At 36.5% G+C, this 22,995-nt stretch overlaps 1 protein-coding gene across 2 annotated transcripts in view; it reads left to right on the top strand.

The window, feature by feature from the left end:
* Nucleotides 1-22,995, top strand: part of RIT2 (Ras like without CAAX 2) — a 320,231-nt gene that overhangs the window by 152,124 nt on the left and 145,112 nt on the right. For both annotated transcript variants that reach the window (XM_033135663.1, XM_033135662.1), the window contains one exon: nt 20,504-20,695. In XM_033135663.1, the coding sequence (XP_032991554.1) occupies nt 20,504-20,695 (192 nt within the window). The remainder of the gene's footprint in view (nt 1-20,503; nt 20,696-22,995) is intronic.

Here is a 22,995-nt window from a genome sequence, read left to right as displayed (position 1 = left end):
TAATCCAGGACTCCTTGGACAAACTGAGACGTTCTCTAGTTTGCATTCTGCCCAAGTCCATTAACTGGAAGACATGTGCGCTTCCTGAACTTGTATTTGGTGTAATGGCTCCCATTCTCATCCTCCCATCTCATAGGATTCACGGTTAGGCTGATCTTTCAACAGTAAGATGCCTGTTTGTCATGGCCCTAGGAACTGCCACACTGGTACTTCCCTCTAATTGGCAAACCCTCCTGTGCTATTGTAGACTTCAGAGGGTCGCTGAGGAAGATCAAATATTAAGAAACATCAGGCCCTGGGTGTAAATTTGTAACAGCCAAATCTCCCCCTTTCCTCTAACTAAGCTTGCTAATGCCTTTGAACATTTGAACAACATGTCAGGCCATTATAGGATAAGAAAATTATTCCCAACCCTTGTTTCCCCATCTCTCATTAAGCTTAAAGATACCACAAATGCCTCAGTATTCGCTGAATAAAATTAAATTGAATTCATTCCAATTAAAATCATATTACATGTAGCACATTTAGAATGGTAGGAGGTACGATGTATCACACAGAGACTGAAATAAGTCTGTTGAAAACTGCATTCTCTAAGCAGTTCTGCTAACTTTTTTTAATTAGGTACAATCCATAGAATTTATATAGCTAGAGACACTAATATAAATATATAAAAATTATACCAGGAGGTTATTTAGTTCAGATACTTAGATAGAGGACATATGGTGGTAAAAGGAACAGCAACTACCCTCTAGGTCTAGGATAAGAACGGCACACTTTTTTTTTTTTGATTACTTAAGTATATTTTTGTATATAGTTACTATAAACATTGAACAGTGTGGTGTTCTGTATCGGTTCTCAGTCCTGCATACCTCTATCATGATCCGGTTTGAGCTATGCTTTGTCCAGGCACTTGTTTCTATGTCTCATTCCTTTGCCAGCTTAGTGCTTACTATGCTGTAGTAGGAGCCGTGTGGCTAATTCATGGCCTCATTCTCTGTACAGAAAACTCTTCATTTTTGTTCTGTACCTTTAAAAGTTCCTATTAAGTGCAGCCTTTATCAAGCAATTTTTAAGACACCTGTTTCCTGTAATGTGCTGTGCAAAACCAGAGTCATGGAAAGGCACAGGACGTAACAAAGGTTAATACAGGAAATCCAAAACAAACCACTGGAGAAACTCAATTCGGTTTTTCTTAACATGCCCAGCCATGGGCAATGAAAGGCTCACTCACTGAATTGTAAAGAATCAAATGATCACAGCATTCACGAGCAATTTGACCTGCTCTCCACAAATGAATTAATCAATCCAGTTGTCAACCTTGTTTTCGAGACAAAGGAATTTCATTTACTCTCATTAAACCTTCTCTCCAAATGGAAACCTCTAGTCATTCACCATTTATGCATCTCAATTTCTAACCTCCTTGCCTTCTCTTGTGTGCTTCTGTGGAGCCAGTTCCCCCCATATACACATTTCTAAATTATATCCTTGGGTCAAGAACTAACATAAATCTAGCTCTTCCTGAGTCACTCCCCAGTTTACTCAGCTGGAAATTCTGTAATGGCTCTTCATATCCAGCCATACTTTTTATACTGAAATAGATGAGAGAGTGAGAAGAGAGAGATTTCTTACCTCTTTGACCTACATTCCTTCTGGTTTAAAGTAATTCTCGCCAGGCAAAGAAACACAAGAAACTCTAGAACCAAGATGAAGAAAAAAAAAAAGAAAAAAAAAAGCGCATCTTCTTTTGAGCTTCTAAAAATATAGGTCAGGAAATTCAAGGCTATCAAGGGATTTTTCAAGGCGAATTTTGACCCTCATATGTATGTATATATATTTTCTTTATTATCTTGGATCCTAACTGACTGATTCTTTCATTTTCATTTACATTTCTTTTGAACTGGCAGAGTACTTTATCTTTAAACCTTCTATAGAAGGAATTATATTTTTTAGATTTTCGGCCAATATATTATCCTTGGTCATTACTACTTCCCAGTTGTTTTACAATTCCATTAAAAATAAACAAAGCTGGCAAGATTCAGATTGTAGAAGTTTTTATATTGTTTAGCAAAACATTTAGCAATGTTTGATACCTAAAATAATATCCCTATTAGCAAGCAAAAAATAACTAGTCTTTAACCAATTGTAATCCCTCTGAATTGTAAGTGCTGCATACATGATTAAATAGAGATTTAAAGAATTTATCCTGTAAGTTACTTTAATAGAGGATAAGATACATTAGATTCACTGGGGTTTAAAAAAGAGTGGGCTACTTTCTGAACACAAGAATTTTGTTTTGTGTTGTGTTTAATACAGTTGTATCAAACTGACAGAAAAGGAGGGATACGAAAACACATAAGCTGCATCAGTGACATTCAAAGTGTGGGTTCTAGACAAGCAGTATCACAGGGGAACTTGTTAGAAGTGCAAATTCTGGGCCCAGCAAGCTGTGTATCAGGAAGCCCTCCAGGTGATGCTGCCACATGCTAAAGTTACCAGACCACTGGTTTGCATTAGAAGTTTGCTAAAAGCTGGACTTTTTGAGAACAATGCCATATCAGCTTGCTGGTTTGTACCACTTTAGACTAAACTATGAGGCCTGACAATTATATTCACAACCTTGTTGCAACAATGTTGCTAACCTTTTTTGATATCAGAGGATTATTCATTATGAATTTGTACCAACTGGACAAACAGTTATCCAAGTTTACTATTTGGAAGTGCTGAAAAGGCTGCGTGGAAAAGTAAGACAATAACGACCTGAAGTTTTTGCCAATAATTCATGGCTCTTGCATGACGACAAGGCATCAGCTCACACAGCACTGTCTGTGAGGGAGTTTAAAACCAGTAAACAAATAACTGTATTGGAACGCCCTCCCTACTTACCTGATCTGGCCTCCCAATGACTTCTTACTTTACCTGAAGGTAAAGGAAATATTGAGGGGAAGACATTTTCATGACATTCAGGACATCAAGGGTAATACAATGAAAGCTCTGATGGCCATTCCAGAAAAAGAGCTCCAAAATTGCGTTGAAGGGTGGACTAGGCACTGGTATCAGTGCATAGCTTCCCAAGGGGAGTACTTCCAAGGTGACTGTAGTGATATTCAGCAATGAGGTACATACCGTGTTTCCCTGAAAATAAGACCTACCCTGAAAATAAGCCCCAGTTAAGATTCTCAGACAGATGGATGCATTTAGTACGTTATGACGATGTTCCAGAAGATGACATGACTATATTTGAATAAGTGTAGATTGTTGTACATGAAAAAATAAGACAGCCCGTGAAAATACACCTAATGTGTCTTTTGGAGCAAAAAATAATATAAGACCCGGTCTTATTTTCGGGGAAACACGGTAGCACTTTTTCTAGGATGAGTTTGCGAACTTAATTGTCAGACTTCGTATAGTCATTCATATTGTCCATATATCATGGTTAGTTTATTTAATTCTATATTTGAATAACTTTATTTTTGTTTTGTAGAATAATGTGCAATTACATAAAATGTGTTCATAGCATTTAAAATTTCCTTCTGTATGATTTTAAAAAAATAACTAGATATTAAATAAAAAAGTACAAAATCAGTGCTTTTTTTCGTACAATGCAAATTATCTGATATTCATTTCTTCCCTTTTCTTATGCAAGTATTTCAAATGGTATAACTAGCTTAAAATCCATCAAATAATGTTATGAATGATATCTTTGTCTCTTATTTGTTGATAAAATTAATTGAACTCACTGTCAGTTTTGTTCTGTGTAATTTGCTCATTGTGTAAATACAATCCTTAAGAAATAAGATAAAATGAGTCATTACATAAGTTTGAGAAGGAAATAAAATGTACATTAAAAAAAAAGATCAGAAGTTAAAAAAAATCATATTTAATACAAACTAATTACATTAAATATTGTATCAAACATAACCTTATCACTGTCTGATTGAAACAAGCTTATGTTTATTGTGTGATGGAGAAACACTCAGCAACAAAACCCATGTTTGCTCTTGTAGGTTTCCCATGCCAAATACACTCAGTTCACACAGTGTTGGTGTACAAATACGGAGATATGTTCAGCCTGAAAAGTTCTAACAGAAGGAATCTTTGCCAGTCTGTCTTGCCTCTTCACCGAAAAATCTTACGGCTAAATGGGTGTTAAACTGATATCTTAACATTTTCTCTCCCATGGGATGAGAAGTTTAAAAAAATAAAATTTAGATATCGTCATTGGCTATGCATATTTGTAAAATGTGATTATCCTTTGTCGAAAATCTCTTATGGAATACATATCAACGAGCAGTTCAATTAAGTTAATGTGAAATGGTCAGTGACATAAAATGCACCTATAAAATATCTAATAAAATACAAGTGCTGAAGTTATCAGACGGAAATTACATTTGAGAAAAAATCGTTAGATAGAAATCTACCACATACAGTAATGTAGTTAATTATTAAGGAAAATGTTGAGAAATGCTATTTTGTAAACAAAACAGAACAAAACCCAAACACTAATGCCTGAGTTTTATTAGTATACAATAATTAAGACAATCACTCTCAGAACTCCTGTAATCATGGTAACTGCCTTCTTGCTTCTCTTAGGAAGCTTAATGGAGAGAGACTTTTCAGAAAAAGTCTCTCTCCTAGGATGGTTGAAAATATTTACACTTATAAATTGTACACTTTTGTGGAAATAAGTTTGATCCAGTAAATGGGTCCTAGGTAGACTACTTGAGAGTTATTTAAAAGAATTTTTAGCAAGTTAGAGGCTCAGAGAGGAACCCCAAAAGTGGTCACATGTGGGCCTACCTGTTTCTGTCTAATAGGGTTTATTTGGTTTGAAGAGCTAAAACAAACAACAAAAAAACTTTCCTGAATCATTTTTCAATCTTAAAATCCAGAGATACCTCACAAAAACCCAGATGTCGGGCCCTCCTTACCATGTGAAAACTGCACATTGGAGCTAAGTAGAGCATGCCTTGTTGAGCTGTGTACCTGGTCTCCAAGTCACAAGCACCCAGCTGGCCAATCACCTCAGACTCAGCGATCACCTGTCCGATGCCAGGCAAAGCCCAGGGACTAGGGGATATCATTGCAAATAAAAGGGGATGCAAATCTCTGATCTCGTGAAGCTTACATTATAGTTCATAAGAGAAGCAAGAAACAACATATATAAAAATACTAGCTCAGTGGTCTATTGAATGGAATAAAGACTACGGAGAAAATGTAAACAGGAAATGAGGGTGTGAAGTGGAGTTTTTAAAAGCTGGTTAGAGAAAGTCTTTCCTGGAAGGTAACATTTGAGTCAAGTCCTGAAAGAGCTGAGGGAATGTGCCACGTGGACATCTGTAGGCAGAAGGACCCACCAATGCTACAGCCTTGAGACAGAACCTTGACTAGCACATATGAGGCACATAGTAGAGGCCAGGGTGGCTGGAGTGGGATGAGCAAGGGGTATTTAGTAAGGCACATGATAAAAGAGGTGAGGAGAGAGGGGTAGTCTACGTACAGCCTTGTGGCCCATTGTTAGGACACTGTTATTTCCACTGAATGACACAGGGATATATTAGCCAGCTCCGAGCAGGGAAGGGACCTGGCTTACACTTAAGATGTTCACTCTGAATGCTGTGTTGATAACAGACTTCGGAGGAACAAGTGTAGGAGCTGGAAGGGCAGCTGGGAAGTTATTGCAATGAAGGAAGCGAGAGGTGACGATGACTTGCACCACGGTGGTATCAGTGGTGAAAAATAAAAAAAGTAATTGGATTATGGATAGATCTTAAAGGTAGAATTGACAAAATTTGCTGGTAGATTTAATGTGAGGTATGGAAAAATTAAAAGGAAAAATCAACCTATCATAATAGTCCTAGTTCTTCCACTAATTAGCTGTGTGACTTTGGCCAAGTAACTAAACCTCTCTGTTCCTTAATTTCCCTTCTTTATAGGGTCGTTTTTAAAATTAACTGAAATTTTTTATATATATATATATATATATAGAACAAAACCTGGCTGACAATAATTATAAAATAAATCTTAGCTCTTAGTGCTACTTAAATATGTTTGATATTAGTATTTTAAAGCAAATAATAATATATTACATTTTTGTAGCACTTTTCCCCTATAAGAAATTGATGTGACTCTTTTACAACAATCCTGTTTATTGAAAGGATGGAGATTATCCTCACTTTTCTAAAAATGAAGAAACTGGGCACGTGAGACTATTACTCAATATTTTTGGAGAAGGTCATTGAAAGGCCACGACTCTGGTTGGCCTGAGAGCTGGACCCAGACAGTCAGAGGCTCCTCACTCCTCCCCTGTCCTTGAATGTACATTCTGCTCACCTTGCCCACTGCTGGAGTCAGTTCAAAGATACAAGCCAGAGAGAGCAATGTGTTATTGAGACCCTCTGGATGGTCCACTTGTCAGAACCCAAGGCCTCTATATAAACTCTCAGGTGGCTGGTGGGTGTGTGATGAGATCTACCAGTCTTGTGGCTGCCAAGATAAACCTCATAGGTAAGTTCCCTTGTTTGTGAAACCACCACCTCCCAATGTGCAGTGGCCTGCCTCTTCTTCAATCTATCTTTGCCTTCCATGCAGGGGGGCTAATTTCAGATTTCACCCTGGGAACTCTCGAGGTTGCAAACCAACAAGGTCACATAATGGGTTGGTGGCAGAGTTTCCGGTCTTTCAAGCAGACTGTTTCCCGTGGACTATTATGCGTGTGAGACCCCATAGCATCCTGAGATTGTTCTCCAAGTTCTAAATATTTATCCACGACTGCTATGGTCAGTACTGTGAATTGAGTAGGTGACTAAGAAGAACAATTAATTCAAGGGAGATGTTAGAAAAATTTGTCTACATGAATTATTCTGGGTTTACTTGCATTGTTTTAAGGAATCCAATACCTTTTGCTAATGAAGCACTTCATAGTATGTCTATAAGGAAAAACAATGAAACTTCCATCCCTTCTAGAGAATGTACTTGCCTGAAAACAGAAGCTTTTGATACTTTAATTCAGAAAAATAAGTAATAATGGCGTAGGGGAGGGATCAGTAGGAAAAGCATTTTTAGGCAAAGGAATGGCTTTTAGTGTCCTCAAATCATACCATTTGACAGTTTCCTATCCCAATGATTCTATGCACAGCCAGTTTGTTTTCTTCCCTGACAGAAGCTCTTGGCTCTAGTCATGCAAATCTGCTTAAAGTGATATCCACTACTTGCTCATTTCTGTTTTGCATCTGTAAGTCTCAGTCTGGATATCCCTTCCCTACATTCAGGACCAAACTATTCCTTCTTTTCCTTAGATGTAGCTCGAAACTCTCCTTCTGCTGAATAATGTCAGCAAGCCAAATGTATGTGTTGGAAGCCCCAGTGTCAAGCCTTATGGAATGAACACAATTTTCCAAGATATAAACTAGGAATAAATGGGACCCAGGTTTATACTACTAGCAGAGGGTTTCATTTAAAGCCTTAAACTGGTGGATTTCGTGCAATAAAACAAATGATATTGTTGCCCTAAGAGTCAGCAAATTTACCAGTATGGGGTTGCGGGGAGTGCACCAGAATTAGCGTCAGGTGAAGTTAAATTCAAATCCTCGTCCTTCCACTTACTATCTGTGTGACTTTGGTATTCAAAGTATTGAATATTCCAGAGCTTCATTGTCCTAACCTATCAAGTGGAATTCTTGATATGTTTCAATACTGTTGTGTTTAAAAAAAAAAACAAAAAAAAAACCCAAAGCTTATGAAAGAGCCATATAAACTATAAAGGACTTTGTATAAAGAGTGATTCTTTGTTTCCTTAACAAATATTAATATTTATGGAGGACCTATTAAGTGCAGTGTGCAGATTTTAACAGGCAGCCCACCATGCAGTAGGAAGTGTACGACATATATTGTGTGTTGTGCATGTGTGTGCATATGTTTGTGTATGTATATGTATATATACATATATATAAATATGTGAGATTTCAAAAATCTGAGAGTGTTTCTACTTTGAATAGAAGCTTGACAATGTGTGACCTGCAACATTTAAACTACACTTTGAGGAACGAAATGGGAATTTAAGGCACAGGAACTGCAATAAGCAAATGCATAGAACATTAAAATGTATCTTTCCTGAGCCAGTTATTCAGCTTCAGCTACATCAGCTTGCACAAATACATTAAATCACAAGTATTGGCTTTATCCCAGAGTGTTAATCTATAGGATTTGTACTTAGAAAACCTCATTCAGGTAGACAAACAATAGGAGAATGGTTAGATTAATGCAAATTGCCATGGATTTATATGAAATCATCTCTCAAGCAAACCCTTCCGGTTCTAGTCATTATATTCAAACTACTATACTTATAGAATGTTAAAAAACTGTTGCTGTTTTTGTTGTTGTTGTTGTTTACATAATGTGCTAACAGCTACCAAAGGTCGCATTGTTTTCTAGCATAATGCTGGAAGAGAGAACTGTTTGTAACTAGAATTGCAGTTCAGTTTTTTGGAAATTAATAGCTGCTTTAGTAGATTTTTTTTAAAAGTATAAAGGTATTTTTACCTGAAATAAAGAACAAGCATTTGAAATCAATACAAAATAAAACAAAACATTTAAATTTAAAACAGGTATTGTCTTTTAGCAGGTAATACTAGGTGAAGGAAGCCTTCGTAAATCATTTTAGGGGATAATTAAAATTTCCTTTTGTAGGAAATTATCTATTCCTTTAGACTCATTTGTAACTCTGTCAGCCTAAAATAGGTAGTTAAAAGGGACAAGTCCAAACTGCAAATTTCACATCCCATTCTTGATCATTTATGACAAATAGAGCTATTAGATCTATCTTGGGTTAAGCACAGGAAACAGACTTAGTTGGACAAGCAATATTAATAACAGCTAAGGTGTATTGGGTCTTAACTGTGTCCCAGGAACTCTTGGAAATGCTTTGCAAAGAGAAATCTCCACAGAGCATTAGCTGTATTAATTTACTGGGTCCTCATAACAACCTTATGAGGTAGGCACTCTTAGTAACCCAGCTGGACAAATGATAAAGCAGAATCTCAGGGAGCTATAAAGTGGCAGAGTCAGAATTCAAACCCAGGGAGTCTGGCTCTGGAGGAGCCTATGCTCAATCCTCTCTCTCTCTCTCTCTGGTCTCTTGTTAGTTGTAATTTTGTGACAGTTTTCATACGTCCAAATCATCTGCTTTCTTATGACCTCTAAGACTCTATAACACAATTTCTGTTGTCAGTTGTTTTATGTAATCTCTTCCAAGCAAATCAGAAATAAGCTAGCATGTGTGTCACGGTACTAATGATTTTTTATCAGAGTAGGTTAATCATTTTGTTTTTGTTTTTTTTTGGCTAAATATAAATAGAATATTTTCCAAATTTGCATCATTCTTCAATTAAAGCTAAATTCTAACACTGGGATAGATGCTTTGCTATTTGTGGAAACAAAATCATCTCTTGAAGTGAGTTTTAAAGTTGAAACTTGGTCAACTTTGTAAGTCTTCCTTCAGCAGCTTTGAAGGATAGTGTTTCTAAGGGAGAGGAGGAAAGGACTTGCACATTTTGGAAGTACCTACGAAGTGTGTTTATTTCTACTGAATCCTGTAAATTAGGTGAGAGACTTATTTTATACTGTCTTTTTACTCTGTCTTATCTAGGACAGAAATCTCATCATCACACATATGCAATCTCATTGCATATGTCTCTGGGACTGGCATTTCTACCTTCAGGTTTTCTGCATGTGTTGCTTAAAAGTCCCTCGTTTTTATTTTTTCTCATTATTCTTTCATCATTTTCTGAAGTTAAAACATCTATTGTTAAGACAGAGGGACTGTAATGGTAGCACTATGTCTTCTATTTTGAGATTTTCATCTCTGGTATAATTTGATTTAACAAGTGTAATTTAGTTTGAGACTTTTTGAAAACATTTTTTGTCTCTCTCTGTCTTCTTAACGTCTATTGTGTCAAGAGCACAGTTTGTTTATTTATTTATTTATTTATTTTTGCTTTATTTTTTTTTTCCCCTCTCACATCAATCATTATCTCTGTGTTAAATGCTATTAGAATGTCTTGGAGACTGGTATTTGAACACCCTTCCTTTCATTTATCTACTCTGTGCCTGCTGCTGAGATTTTGTTAACACAAGGTAACCTTCTCAGGCTTCTGACAGAGGTAGAGAGAATGCTGGAGGCCTTGCGCAGCATCCTACATTTGCCTCTCAAATAACTATGACTAATCCCTGGCCTCCTGACAGGTTTTATTTATCCTAGTCCTTCCCAAATAGTCACAATGATGGCATCCTGGGTTCTTTGATCTGGTCTGATTGCGTTTGCTTTTATTTTTTTCCAATGCATTTTTATCTCTGGTGTTTACAAATGTATGGAACTCCCTGAAATATTCCATCCATGTCTTATTTACTCTCTTTGCTATTCAATCTAGATTTGAGCAAATTGGATACAACCCTGAGATATGCAGAGCAGGAAGCTTTGTGGTTAGTTGATAACTAAATCAGCTTTGCAGATGGATTTGATATTCTCCAGAGCACATCTCCTACTTAATATTTTTTTTCCGCTCCTACTTAACTCTGAATCCACGCTTACCAGCCAACTTGCCACCATGTTGTCAGGAGAGTTACGCTCTTACCATCCCCTTCATGAGTTCCTCTGATACACCACTGAAGTTCAAGTAGCATAAACCATAATTTTAGAATCACTCTAATAATAGAGTATTCCACATAGTCACTACATATCAAAGCAGACATGTTTTCAAGGACTTTTACAAATAAAGTTGCTGAACTAATTGTTCAGTAATAAAACATTGAAATTAGTGTTGGTTACTCTCGTTTCCATGAGGATTTTTAAAAAAATGGAAAAAAAAAGATGGGTAGGATATAGCTTGTACTTTTTATTGGCAAGCCACTTTAGAACCAAACATAGTATAAAGTATTTTTATATATAATAACACATATTATTTAATCTTCATATTGGTGGTATTGGAGAGGCATTAATTTTCTGTATTTCAGAGGAGGAAATAGATGATCAGCGAAGTAGAGAAATTTGCCCAGCAAATTCAGTCATGTTTATGGGGCTCTTAAGTCATATTCTCTTCGTTACATCACCTGCACTCTGACCCTAAAGTGAATTGGAGTGACAAGACTGACAAAAGTAACACAAGAAGATATACTTAAGCATTATATTGATGTTCTAAGACTGATAGTTCAATAAAAGATAGAGACAAGAGAGTGGTGACAAGTGTCTAGGAGGTTACAAAAATTTGTAATGTCTCAGAATTTTCACATCAGTAGTCTAAAATTTCCGAGAACGGTCCATATTTATGATTTTCCCTGAATAATAAAAACAAACGTGCTTGTGCTTTTCTCTGTTGTTTCAAATACTTAAATGGAACTGCCCCAATATTATCTAGTGTGACTGGAAGTTTGGTTTCTACTTTTGTTATGACAAAAGCTGTTTGGGAAATGGAAATCTATATGCATCCTGAAAACTTGACCAGTTAAATGGTAATGTACCTGATACTGTCATTTTAAAAAGTCATTCATTTATTATTTATTCAACACATGGCTTATCTAATATTATATAACAGACACTATTGTGTAAAGGCTATGTAAGGAAGAAGTCCTTACATAGACAAGTCCTCTGCCCTCATGGAACCAGGGTACGACAGACAATTGCAATGATGCAATAGTCCAGGGCATCGTGGCACTTAACCAGCCCTGAGGCATCAGGGTATGCTGAAATCTAAAAGACTTACAGGAACAAGTCTTGTTCCACAAAAAGGTGAGGAGGACGGGGAGTGGTTTCCTCAAGGGTAGGTTGATATAGAAGATTCCATTAGTATATTTCCCATGTGAGCAGGGTGCACGTTCATACCCCGGCCTCAGGGCTCTCTCTTGTGAAGCCGTTTAGAATCGCCTCAGCATCTGCTCTTCTCTCTCTTGAAGCCCCCAAGTCCACACCAGGATATTTCCCCAGATAGATCTTCTGCCTTTCTTATTAGGATCAACAAGGCTTTGAACAGGAGGCAAAAGCTGTAGCTGCTAAAGTGGAGAGGGAAAGGGTGTCATTTGTCCCAGCTATTCTTTTTTTTTTTTTTTAATTACCCTGATAATTGCCCCCCGACCCACTCTTACTTCTGTATGTCAGTGACTCTGTGTGGGAAGATCTCCAAGACTTTCTTAGGGAGCCGTCTGATAATCTTTTTTCTTTCACCTTTAATCTTCTAAACATTTTGATGTACTGTTGCCATCATTTTGTTTTCCAATGATATCATAGATGTGTTGAAAAAGTAATTCTGAAATCACAGCTGCATTTTGAGAGGCAAAGAACAAAGATATTGTCTACCATTTTGAACAGCAAATTTCCCATTTTAAATGTTGCTGCAATGGAGATGTTTCCTGAAAATAACTGTTTCAAATTCTTAAAGTGTATTTAAAAAATAATAAAGCCTATATGTTATATGAGCATGTATTAACATCTATGCTTTTTTATTGATTTATGCAACTTACTAACAATTCGCAGGAATAGTCTTACTTAATCCATTTTGAAGCACCTCAGGAACAATAGTATGACAGCAACCAACCTTGATAGTTTTAAAACTCAGTTTTCTTTATTATTTTATCTCATCTTTTCCCATTATCTTCATATTTTTCTTTGTCTAATCTCATGCTATAAATCTGTTTTTTGGAATACATATAATTGAATACGTACTTTTAAAATATTACATTTTAAATAGCTAGATAAAAATTATTCTGATCTTATCAAAGTGGTATTACAAAGTTATTTTGTTTTTCAGGAGCAGAAACTCACTGAGCTTAAAAATGAAATAGAGCACAATTATACTTGTAACCAAATTATTTGGTGAGCACAGTTACTGCAGGAAGTTGAAATAATTTGGGGCAATAATGATGTTTTATGTATTCAAAATTGTCAATATATTGGCATACAAGGATATAAACTTTTTTAAAAAAGAGATACCGGCTAACTTGGCAAAAATTCTACTAATTTTACTTTTGCAGACATGTCTTTTAAAAATACGAATTTTGAAAACTTTCCCCCAAAATTTTGTTAAAAAGATCGATCAAGGAAAACATATCTTGTATATCTTCAACAACTCTTGTGGTATTAGAAGTTTTCTGATTATCTCTATTCTTGAAAAGACACATTCTATGTAGAGCAAGCATAACTATTTATCAGAAATGGTATTTATCCATTCAAACAGAAGTAACTGAAGTTTTCATATATCCAAAATCTACTGGACAATATCAACATGAAACACAGTTTAAGCCTTGATGTTGACCCCAGAAAATAAAAAAAAAATTCTTCTTGATGACACACATCTAACTCAAATTATAACAATGTGAGAAACATACTATTAATTTTTGAGGTTCATCGTGAGGAAAATATGCACAATAAAATAAACATCAATAAGGGCTGTGTTTGTCAGCCATAGGTCCATGAAAGAAGAAAACATGACATTGATTATAAAAGATGTGTGCCACACTGGTCACTGAAGTGAAAGGGTGGCTTCCCAACTATGTAAAAGAGATGGAAAGACTGTTTTTCTCCGTTTTTTGTTTTTTGTGTTTTTTTTTTTGACCTGTCTGTGTTTTAATTAGCTGTGAGAAAAGGATGGCATCACTATTTTTGTGGGCCCTGATTTTCTCATCTGCAGAATAAGAGTTGCAGGCGATAATCACTAAATTCTCTAAAAAGTTCAACTTCAGGGAACCTTATGCATGCATGCATATGCAATGGTGAGAGGAGACAACTAACATGAGCAAGGCATGAAAAGAAATGACCTCATTAGAGAGTGCATGTTCAGGATTAATTGGAGATAAAGCTGGATATGCAGCATATCAGAGTATATAGGATCTTAAAATCAAGCAGACGAGTATAGATTTGATGTGAAAGCAAATAGACAACCATTGGACCTTTGGAGACATAAGAGATGCATAATGAATATAGTACTTAAAAATTAGTTAGACAGGGAAATGGGTGGTGGATTGGGTGGAAACAAGGGAGCCTGCCACCCAAAAGTCTGTAACTAAACTGGAGGGTGAGGTATAACCAGCACTTTTCAAGAGCCAGAAACCAATAATCTCTGCCTGGTTATTAAAGAAAAACCAGAGCTGGACAGCACTTCAAGTGGTAAAAACAGATGTATTCAGGACCATTGCAGTAGGGGAAAGGAGACCTCAGTATAGAACGATACGCAACTCCGAATGCAGCATGAACGAGTAGGAATTTATAGCCAAGGAGCATGGTAGGAAATCAATGGATGGAAACTTACTAAGAGGAAGGCATATGAGGGGATTCTGGCCAAATTGACCTGGTAGGATTCTTAGTGAAGGCAGGCCAGGGTGATCAGACATCACCTGGAGGATGATGGAGGTTGAGAAGTCCAAACATCAAGATCGAGTTGAAAGTTTCAGAGGGTGCTTAAGTAGAATTTGATCAAGGAAAGAATCTCTGACACAGTAATTCTGATATTATGGAGGACACTTATCTCCTTTGGGCATCTCTTCCCTATTTGTATGGTGAGAGCACACCAGCTTCTCAATAAAACTCTAACATTTTAGAATTAGCTGAAGAAAAATTATTCTAAGTATTACAAAACAAGATGATTTGGTTTATACCTGGGGAATCAAATAGTCATTCATTTTTGTTTTCTATTCAGCCAATAGAAATATGAATTACTTTGTGTGACACTGAGGCTTTGTAAAGTATTTCATGTGTGTGTGTGTGTGTGTGTGTGTGTATTCCACATATCATTTTTTGGTTATAGCACTGTCCTATCATGTGCTCTATGTCCACTAGAAAATACAATTTTGGTATGTGAATTTTCTTATTCACTGTGTTTTTGTTGGGATCATCCTTTCAGTATCATATTGGGAATGACTAAAATGCAGTGGATGAAATCCTTTCATAACACAGTTATGCTGCCTTCTTCCAAGATGCATTCCCGTAGGTTTTATCAGCAGGAAAGCAACTCTCAGTATGAGTGACCTTCAGGATAAACAGCACACCAGCTGTGATAAAAAAAAATATATTTTAGTGGATTTGTACCATCAGAGGCAGTCATGAAAGTTTTTGAGTAAAGTGTAAGTCAAACAGTCTGGGGAAGGCAGTCTTCTGTGGAAAAGAAATTTAATGCATCCAAAGACAGTAAGATGCATCTTTCTTCTCTTATTAGAATAAGACAAATGATTGAAAGTAGAAAATGAAATAAGAAACATTAAATTGCTTTTTAATTGATGCAGATTTCAGTGGGATATACCTTTACAGGAAAGTTAAACTAGACCTGGCCTTACATGTACGGGAACGAGTAAATAACTAAAAGCGTTATCTATTTAATTTAGAGATTTGATTCCCCCTCCCCCCCCTTTTTTTTTAATCTCCATCCACCAGCCTCTAAATCGTATTCTTCTGAAAGTGTTTATCATCCAGGGAATGGTAATATTACTTTAAAAAAAAAAAAAGCATTCCATTTAAAGTAAGTAATTAACCAAATGATAATATAATTATCTGCTGGGCTCTGATCCAGGCATTGTCCCTAGTGCTTTGGAGAATACGATGCTGAATGGTCCTTGTCTCAGGTAGTTTAGAGTCTAGTGATGGGAAGCAGAGCAAAGCCCATTAATTACTGTGCAAAGAAGAGAAGTGCATGAATCTGGACTGTGAAGTACTGAGCATGTTTGGCAAGAGGTAACAAAAGTAGAAGACAGCTGTCAAAAGCTATTTTCATAAAATCTCCTTTAAAATAGAGAAATATACTCTCAGTGAGATAAAGCCCCAGATCCCCCCCAAAAGTAGCAAAAACAATCCCTGTTCCCCAAAACTCATCCAAACCAGTCAACTTGGCACCCTAATGCCTGTCCTCATGATCAGTACAAAAGATGTGCCTGTGATTATGGCTTTCAACCCTGCTCTATTCAGATGTTATTCTTCCACAGAAACCCTATTTCCAGTTACCTATGGATAAATTTAGGTGTCTGGACAAGTGCAAATCTGTATGTGACACAATGGCCCTTAGGTTATTTACCTTCTCAGTCAACTTCTTTCTATTATGACTGCTGTTTTCCAGGCTCCAGAGCTACAAAAACTGGAGCCACATTTCATTTAATTCTTCCTTTCCATGGAGAGGCAGTGTGACATGATGTGTCTCTGATTTCCTAATTGGTAGCTTTAGGACTTTGGCCATGTCATTTATTATCTCTATATTTTGATTTTTTCCTATCTAATGTGGGAGATAATAATATAGATCACAGAAGTATGGTATGTGCGAAAGCCCAACCAGTGGCCCAGTATTATTGATTGAATCATCTATAGCATTTTTCCATTTCTTCTCTCTCTCATGAACAAACTGGTGGTCACCAAGTCTTTCTTCCTTTCGTTAATTCTTGAAATATCAGAAAGATTTCTCTTCTCTCCATTTCTCTCTATAGTGAATTCCATTCAAGAATTGTTTTTGTATATTTTTCAATTTAGTTTAAAAATAATTTTTATTAAACTTATTGGGGTGACATTGGTTAGTAAAATTATATAGGTTTCAAGCATACATTTCTGTAATACATCATCTATATTTGATGAACACTCTGGGTGTTCACCACCCAGAGTCAGTTCTCCTTCCATCACCATATATTTGACCATATATTTGACCCCCCCCCTTTTTCTTCTTCTACCAACCCCTACCCCCTTACCCTCTGGTAACCATGAAACTGTTGTCTGTGTCTGTGAGTTTTTGTTTATTTGTCTTGTTCATTTGTTTTCAGTTTTATATCCTGCACATGAGTGAAATCCTATTGTTCTTGACTTTTTCTGTCTGACTTATTTCACTTAGCATGATAATCTCCAGATCTATTGCAGCACTATTCATTGTGGCCAAGACATGTAAACGACCACTGTCCTTCAATACATGATTGGATAAAGAAGACATGATACATATATACACTGGAATATTACTCAGCCATAAGAAAATATGAAATACTGCCATTGGTGACAACATGGATGGCTCCTTCAAGAATTTTCCCTTCTATTTCTTCCCCCATGGAAATTCACTTCACAATATCTGCCAAAGACTTCAAGAGTTTTCCCTGCCTTTAATCTCTCTTTTCTCCATTACTCCAACTACTATCAGAAAAATGCTACTGAGATAGGGCCACATATTAACATATTTAAAAAAATTATCTTGAGTTCTTGGTTTCCTATCATGTCCACTCCAAAACCTAGTTGTCAGGGCTTTTAGAACTATGACTTCACTGGACAACTGGAACATGCCACTCTTTACATGAGCTGTACTCATGTCTCTTTCTGTCACATCATTTCCCGTATTAAGTGTATATCCCAGTCCCGCACCATATGCCCCTCACTCTCTCTCCAGCCCCACACTTCAGGCCACCTTGCACATCTCTCATTGTGCAGCTTGGTGTCCCTCACTGATTGAGTAGTGACTTAAAATCGGAGCATAACTGCCACCACCTCTTCTTCTTTCCCTCATAAGAAATTTAACTATGTTTGTGCATAGATGTTACTACACTTACTTTGGTGATCATTATGCAATAGTACAAATATGGAATCATTATGGCATAAGCCTGAAACTATGTTTTATGTCAATTACATTTCAATTAAAAAGATAAAATTTTTAAAAATTAAGAAAAAGAATGAAGGGCCTCTTTTAGTTTTCTCAAGCAATAAAATAAAATGATTTTAATTTAATTATCATCGTTGATCTTAACATGCTATTCTATTTTCTACAAAATATTTCCTATTTTCTATTACTTCACTGGAGGCGTGCAGTAGTATCATTAATTTGTCTACAAAATGTCTGGTGAGACTTACTTTGAAAAATACAATTAGAGACTTAGGGAACTTAATACTACAGATCCTGTTGATACTGACGGTGTAGCCCCTTATCTGAAACCCCTTAAGAGAAATTGCTTTCAGCTCTAAGTGCTTAGAGAGAGATTTGTGTCACCTGATACATTAGTATGTTGTTTTTGGCTACAGAAGTGGTATAATTGATTCTGTTTCTAGTATAGCTTGGGTTGTCTAAAAGTTGTGAGTCAAGTTTGCAAATCAAACTTGCAAATTCTCACTCTATCTTGGTTTTCATGTTCTAATTTTATTTGTATTTTTCTATATCTATCCATATTTTTGTTTTATTACATGTATTAAGTTACCTCAAACTTTACATGCCTGTCACATAGGAAGTGCTCAGTGAATATCTGATGAATGAGTTAGGCAGTATCCCACGTTGCAATGCATTCCCAAAAGTACATGAGTGTCAAACATTGAAAGACAGATGACAAACGGATGTGTAATGGTGGAGTTATGTCTTCTGAAAACTGCAAAATAATATGAAGTCCTTAATTATATTTTGCCTTTCAGATATAATCTTTGATCATACAGTCTCAGCATTTATAAAAGCTTTGTTCATTTCCATTGCAATTGAATACTCTTAACCCTGTGAAGGCATCAGATTGAAACTGAAGAACCACCACTCCTATGGAATTCAATCTTTGTACTTAGCATCAATTACAATAAATTTACGATACCTACACTTTCATAATATTTTTATTTTTTATCCTCCCTTCTTTAAAAAGATGCAAACAAAAGCAAAGGGCAATCACATTGCTCCTCTCTAAACAGACACCAAAACCTGAACTGTTGACTGGTATGCAGACCCTAGATGCTTAACTGCCATGCAAATACTAAATTTGAATTATAAAAGGTTGTTTAAGGGTAACATTACGTCCTCTTTGAGGTACGGTTGCACAGTTGCATGAAAGTTCAGGAGCTCTTTGCAAATAATAAATTACAAAGAAAAAAAAAATCACATCTCATTTCCTTCCCTAACACTCCTCCTGTAAACCGCTCTTGCCCTTCTCTGAACCCCTATGGTTCATTTAGCACTCAATTGCTCTTCATTTGTTTTATCCTGGCCTAGTTGTGTTTCTCTATCCAGGACAGGGTCATATTTTTTCTTTTACTTCTTAATATATCTTACTGCTGGACATAGTGTTAGGTGCATGACTGACTTATTGTTTTATTTACTTTGTTTTTTTTTTACCAGAAGGATAAATTTGGTGTGGAGATGTGGTTATCATGTGCATGGCAAGCAGTATAGACAATGGTATGTGTGTATTGTACTACGTAGGTAAGAAGTAGTTGAAAGGTGGGTCTTAGAGCAGTGCGATGTAGCACATTTTGTAATTAGTGAGGCATTCATATGTTGTAGGAACACTCGTTGAATGCACTGAGGAACTGGTTCAGTCCCCAAGTTTCCTAGCACCTGCTCAAAAAACTTACTCTGACAATCGAGAAACTGTGATCTGAGCTAAACCAAAAATTCTTTCTTTGTTTTCAAAATTAAGAGAATTCTCACATTATTTTAATACAAGGAAGCATATCAAAAGGAACTGATCAAACTGCAGTGCTGTATTTAGAATAGCTTGGAAGATATGAGAAATGCTTATGTTTGTAGCATTTTCACAGTGGGTCTGTTTCATTTTGCTATCTATGGATAGCAAATGGTATCTAGTAATGTTCCTTAATAATTAACCAACGAGTTTCATTTATAGCAGGAAGCAGATGAGGAAGATATTAATATTCAGGATACACAGTACATAAAGCACAGGGATCTTTAATTCATGGGTGAATGAAGATGGAAGTAAGATGTTGAACATAGCAACTTCTTTTAATAAAACAGTTTCAGTATCATATATTATTAAGTTGATACATGGCTGAAAAGTTTCCGCTCAGTTCTCTGGGCCCCACCAGCCTCCAGTATATCTTTTAGTAAGATGCATACCTATAGATGTTATGAAAAGAGTTGGTATGGATAAGGTCAGCTAAGAGGAGGTATCCTCCCCATTCATTGGGATAACTTAGTTATATCTGTTTTATTGGTAGAAAGAGTCTTCTGTTTGAAGAAAAAAGCCTAATGATTTTCTGATTAAGCATATTTGAGAAATACTTTCACACTTATATCTAATGCAGCTCTAAGAGAATTTCATGCCTGTTTTCCCAGCGAAAAGTTCTATTTCGCAGGATTTGTACCAGAGATAATAACAGGATTAATGTGTATTGTATTTTAAAAACTCACCAAAGCGTTTTCACATCTGTTCTCTCCTTTGATCCTCTCTACAGCCCTGTAAAAAGGGTTAAATATGTGTCCAAAACCCTTTTGACAAAAAAGCAAATTGAGTCACCGAGAAGTTATGTGATTTGATAGAAGACTCGCTCTAAATGAATAACAAACCTAGAAGTCATGTACTGTGCTTCCCAGATTTTGTGCTCTTAGATCATAAAGATCACTTTTGAACATAAACACAGACTTAGGTACACCTATATCCAGGTGCAAAGCCCACAAATATACTTTTAGAAAATTTTAATCCAAACTCTTAATCTCATAATTTGTCTGCTTTGACCTGTTATTTTATTGGTATTATGTGTTGGCTTAACTGTTTTAAATTGCATCACAATTTTGCTCTTTTCCTGCAGGCAGAATTCACAGCCATGAGGGAGCAGTACATGCGAGGTGGGGAGGGATTTATCATTTGCTACTCCATCACTGACCGCCAATCATTCCAGGAGGCTGCCAAGTTTAAAGAGCTCATTTTTCAGGTCCGTCACACCTATGAAATTCCCCTGGTGCTGGTGGGTAACAAAATTGACCTGGAACAGTTCCGCCAGGTGAGTGCCAATTTTATCTGGTAGCTTCTGTTGTTTCCTGCAAGGGTACATAGTATCAAGTATGGCTGCTCTCCAAGATTCATGTTGAGAATTATGAGAAAGAAGCGATGCACAGGATTTTTCTAAGAAATCGTTGATGTCCTCTTGTAGATTGTGCTACACCACAATGTATCCCATCCTACATGCTACCTGTCCAGTGTCCTTACCATATCCCATCAGGAGGCAGAGTTTCTTTCTCCCATCCTCTTGGATCTGAGCTGGTCTTATGATTTGTTTTGAGCAGTAGAGTGTAGTAGTAACCCTGTAATGCCTGAGGTTGAGTCTTAAGAGTTCAGCAGGTTCTGCCTTTGCCACCTGGAAGACTTGCTGTTATGGTCTAGCAGCCATGTAAAGAAGACCAAGCTAAGCATTTGAGAAAGCCGTGTGTACAAAGCAACATCCATTCGTAGCTGTCCCTGTCAACGTACCACACATGTGGGCAAAGGCATTTTGCATGTTCCAGTACCAGCCACCATCTGACCTCATAAGGTACTCTAGCCAATTCACATGACACAGAAAAATCTCCCAGCTGAGCCTGGTCTGGATTTCTGACCCACCCAATCCTGATAAAATAGCATGGAATTGTTTAAACCACCATGTTTTAGAATAACTTTTCACGAAGCAATAGATCATCAGAGCAGGACTCTTTCCACCTTCCAGAATCAGAGCAAAGCACCACTTCTCAGATTGAATAAGAAATGACTCCTCTATATAACGCCATCAATCTGCTTCAAGCTGCCCTAGCTGTGTCATTGACAGACAGCCTCACAATTTCTCCAAACAAAATTGATAATGCACAGACCTGTCTAATACAGACCGTGAGCCATTACCAGAGTTCATGTAGTACATTAGAGTTTATTCTCATCTGATCAGACACTATCAGGGCCTGATGGGCAAACTATGATGGCCTGGTCGTTGGAGATGTCTATAGGGTAAAGATACTTCAGTTGTTCTCAGTACTCCTAAAAAGACTAAAAGACAAAAACCTAAGTTCAGGGACCAGACAAATCTCACAATTCCATAGTCATGATTCACTTTGTACTAAGTTAAATTACTGAGAAGTTGCATGCAAATCAAATTTTTGTAAATCAAATTCTCTGAATCAAGTGGCTTCATTACAGTTTGAGATGCTTCATCCTGATTTGCATTGACCTTACATTTGAACTGGGTTTGAATAGTTTATATTATTCCAGTTAATGATTTATTTTTAGATTTCTTAAAGTAACCTGCTAATAAAACCTTTTGCTAAGGTAAGAATCTTCACTAAAACAATTAGTTTTCTCCTATGTCAATGTTTTATATATTTGGATTTTTGTATCTAGTGCATTTTAAGTTTCTTAAAGTGAAAAGTTCTCATATGGAGCCAATGTTTGTAAATTTATGCTTAACACAGAAACATATCATCATGATTTAGTGCAATGCATTTCTTGATGGTATGTTTTGTATATTTTACTTGAAAATCTGAGCATCTTGAAGTATCAGCTAACTATTTTTTAGGAGCTATAATATTTTTGTCTCTTCTGCACCTTGCTTTATTGTTTCTCCTTTTCCAAAGCAATGTTTAGCATAATATGGTTACATTATTATGGGATAGAATTTCAAGTTTTTCTCACCAGGTAAATATGAATCTATTCTCACATACTTGACAGAAAGGAAGATGAGAGGTATAGGCCCGGTGGTGAAAACTTCACATACTCCTGTGAAGCACAACAGTGCTTTACTGTTTTGTTTTTAGGACTTCTGGGAAGTAGCATGAGACAGCACCCTGAGAGTGTACCATCAGTGATCACATGACCACCTTTAGTGCACTTCCCAGAACTCCAAGAAAATGTAAACCTTTAATTAGATGCCAGTCAAGAGAGCTACAAGTGACTCTGAGAAAGCTAGTGAATTTAAAAACATAAGGGAAACTTCTTCAGGCAAAAGTTAATCAGATTCTCTCTAGAATGATTGTTCTCCATGATTCCAACACTGGCTGGCATTTGCTTTCCCCTCTCCCTCCTGGCCCTGCTTCTGCTTTCCTAGGCTCAAGAGTGGCCCTTTTCATGTCACAAAGAAATGTTCAACAGGACCCCTATCTTAACCTCGATAATTGCATATTAGCAGTGATGTGAATCACTAGTATCACGCATATCACTGAAACAAATAACCAGAAAAAGACATTAAGCAGATTCATTTTGCATATTTGACAGACTTTTCCTTTTAGATAAAAGCAAGTAAATAAGAAAGTCACAGAAAGTGCAAGAACCATGAAAACTCAA

The sequence above is a fragment of the Rhinolophus ferrumequinum genome, chromosome 19 (assembly GCF_004115265.2).
Source record: "Rhinolophus ferrumequinum isolate MPI-CBG mRhiFer1 chromosome 19, mRhiFer1_v1.p, whole genome shotgun sequence".
NCBI lineage: Eukaryota > Metazoa > Chordata > Mammalia > Chiroptera > Rhinolophidae > Rhinolophus > Rhinolophus ferrumequinum.
Note: the sequence above shows the minus strand (reverse complement) of the source record. Positions and strands in the feature narration are given on the sequence as shown.